This window comes from Helobdella robusta (genome assembly GCF_000326865.2).
Source record: "Helobdella robusta unplaced genomic scaffold HELROscaffold_1420, whole genome shotgun sequence".
NCBI classification, from domain to species: domain Eukaryota; kingdom Metazoa; phylum Annelida; class Clitellata; order Rhynchobdellida; family Glossiphoniidae; genus Helobdella; species Helobdella robusta.
Window position 1 is genome coordinate 2026 of NW_008703794.1, and position 1887 is coordinate 3912.

Sequence of the window (1887 nt, forward strand, 5' to 3'; positions counted from 1 at the left end):
ACTCAGACATTTTAGGCGAATTTGGCAGATCATTCCAACCAATTGGTCCAGACACAGTGATATTTCTTGACCTAATCAGCAGATCAGTAGATAGCACCAAAAGTAAGATGCTGTAATCGGATTTCAACTTTATATCAGTTGAAAAAGCTGGTTTCTTTGTTAATTTATTTGCAAAATATTCTGGCCATTTATAGCTTTGCACATCGTTATGCAGATCTTATGGATGATTCTTTTTTTACTCTGAGCGAATGCAGATCCTTCAAGATTGGTCCATCAATTGGTCAAAATTTTCTACCATCAAAACAATTTTTGCAGCTGTTTTGAATCGACTGGAAAATAGACAATCTCTAATATAATCTCGAATGTACGAATGCTTGTATTAATGTCTGTATTGTAGAATAATGTAGAGACTTTCGAATGCGATATAACTGGCAAAGCTGAAAAGAACATGATTTAGATAAAATCTTTATATGATTATTGAACGTCAAATTGGAATTTAAAATAAACTCAAATTAGCTGCTGTTTGACAAAATTCTATTTCACTACTTCCAATTTTGATGGAATTAATATTAATTTTTGACAGTTGTTGCCATGTACATAAAGATGGAAATTGATATTGTATTAATTAATTAATTAATGATTAATTAAAAATATACAAAAATAAAATAATAAACTACAACAACTTAATAATCCAAACACTGATATCATCTTCTATTATAGGAGCCATATGAACACCAACTACAAAACAGACAAATCTGTCTTAAAACAAATCACTTATAAAAATGTCAAACTTACAAACCCTACCGACAAAATAAAACTACAAATTTATTATAGCAATGCAAAGCCATCAAACCTTGTCATGAACAACAATGTTCGGCTTTAAAACGTAGCTTTAAATGTCAGAATGTTTCATATATCGGAGTAACAACAACATCGCTAACCAGACGTCTGACCATGCACAAAAAAAAGGTTCTATAAGAAACACACAAACATAATATTGAAATTACAAGAAAAAACCTAGACAACAACACCAAAATAATCTACAGTAATTCCAACCATTCCCATCTAAAATTAGCCGAAGCCATTCTCGTAGACATGAAACAACCCTGATAAACAAACAACAAAAGATTTCAAAAATTTTGACAAGAAGGATAATAATAAAATACATTAATAATACTAATGGGATCGAGGAAGACACTGAAAAAAGTAACATCGATAAAGTGCTATAAAAATCCAAATAAATGACAGCAATAAAATTAGTACAATAAAACATAACATCTATGTAATTAACAAAATAAAACATAACACCAAAGCAATAAAACATAACACCAAAGTTATTAACCCGAACAAAGAAACCATAAGCAATTAGTAAAGAAGAGAGTAAAATTAACAAAGTAAATGATAACAATGAATACAAATCACAAAAACAAAAGCCTAGGTCATGGATATAATGGATATGGCATAATAATTGTTACCTGCCTAATAATTTTGCTTGGTTCTATGGAATTAAACGCGTAAACATTAAACATTTTTTCGTAGTAATTGACATTTTACTGATATTTTATGATCAAACGTCTCACTATAGACAAATATTTTAATTAAATGTCAATAAATTGACAAAAAAAGCAACTAGAACAATAATCGCTAAACACCCGGCTAAAAACTGAGTGATACTTTAATTTAAATTCACTTTTCAACAAATATTTGTTAGATTGACCTGGATATGTATATGGCAGACGCGTTATATATATTAATTATGGTTTTTACCAGCATTCACCAATATATATATATATATATATATATATATATATATATATATATATATATATATATATATATATATATATATATATATGCAGTAATTTATGAAATTTACAGAATTTCTAG

The 1887-nt window shown here is 28.1% G+C and overlaps 1 protein-coding gene across 1 annotated transcript in view; it reads right to left on the reverse strand.

Annotated features, from left to right (window-relative positions):
• The window catches only part of HELRODRAFT_184607 (hypothetical protein), a gene marked incomplete at both ends in the record, with an annotated part of 2933 nt that extends 1404 nt beyond the window's left edge, over positions 1–1529 (reverse strand). Inside the window, one exon of the mRNA XM_009014944.1 lies at positions 1476–1529. Within this exon, the coding sequence (XP_009013192.1) occupies positions 1476–1529 (54 nt within the window). The remainder of the gene's footprint in view (positions 1–1475) is intronic.
• Positions 1530–1887: the final 358 nt, after the last annotated feature.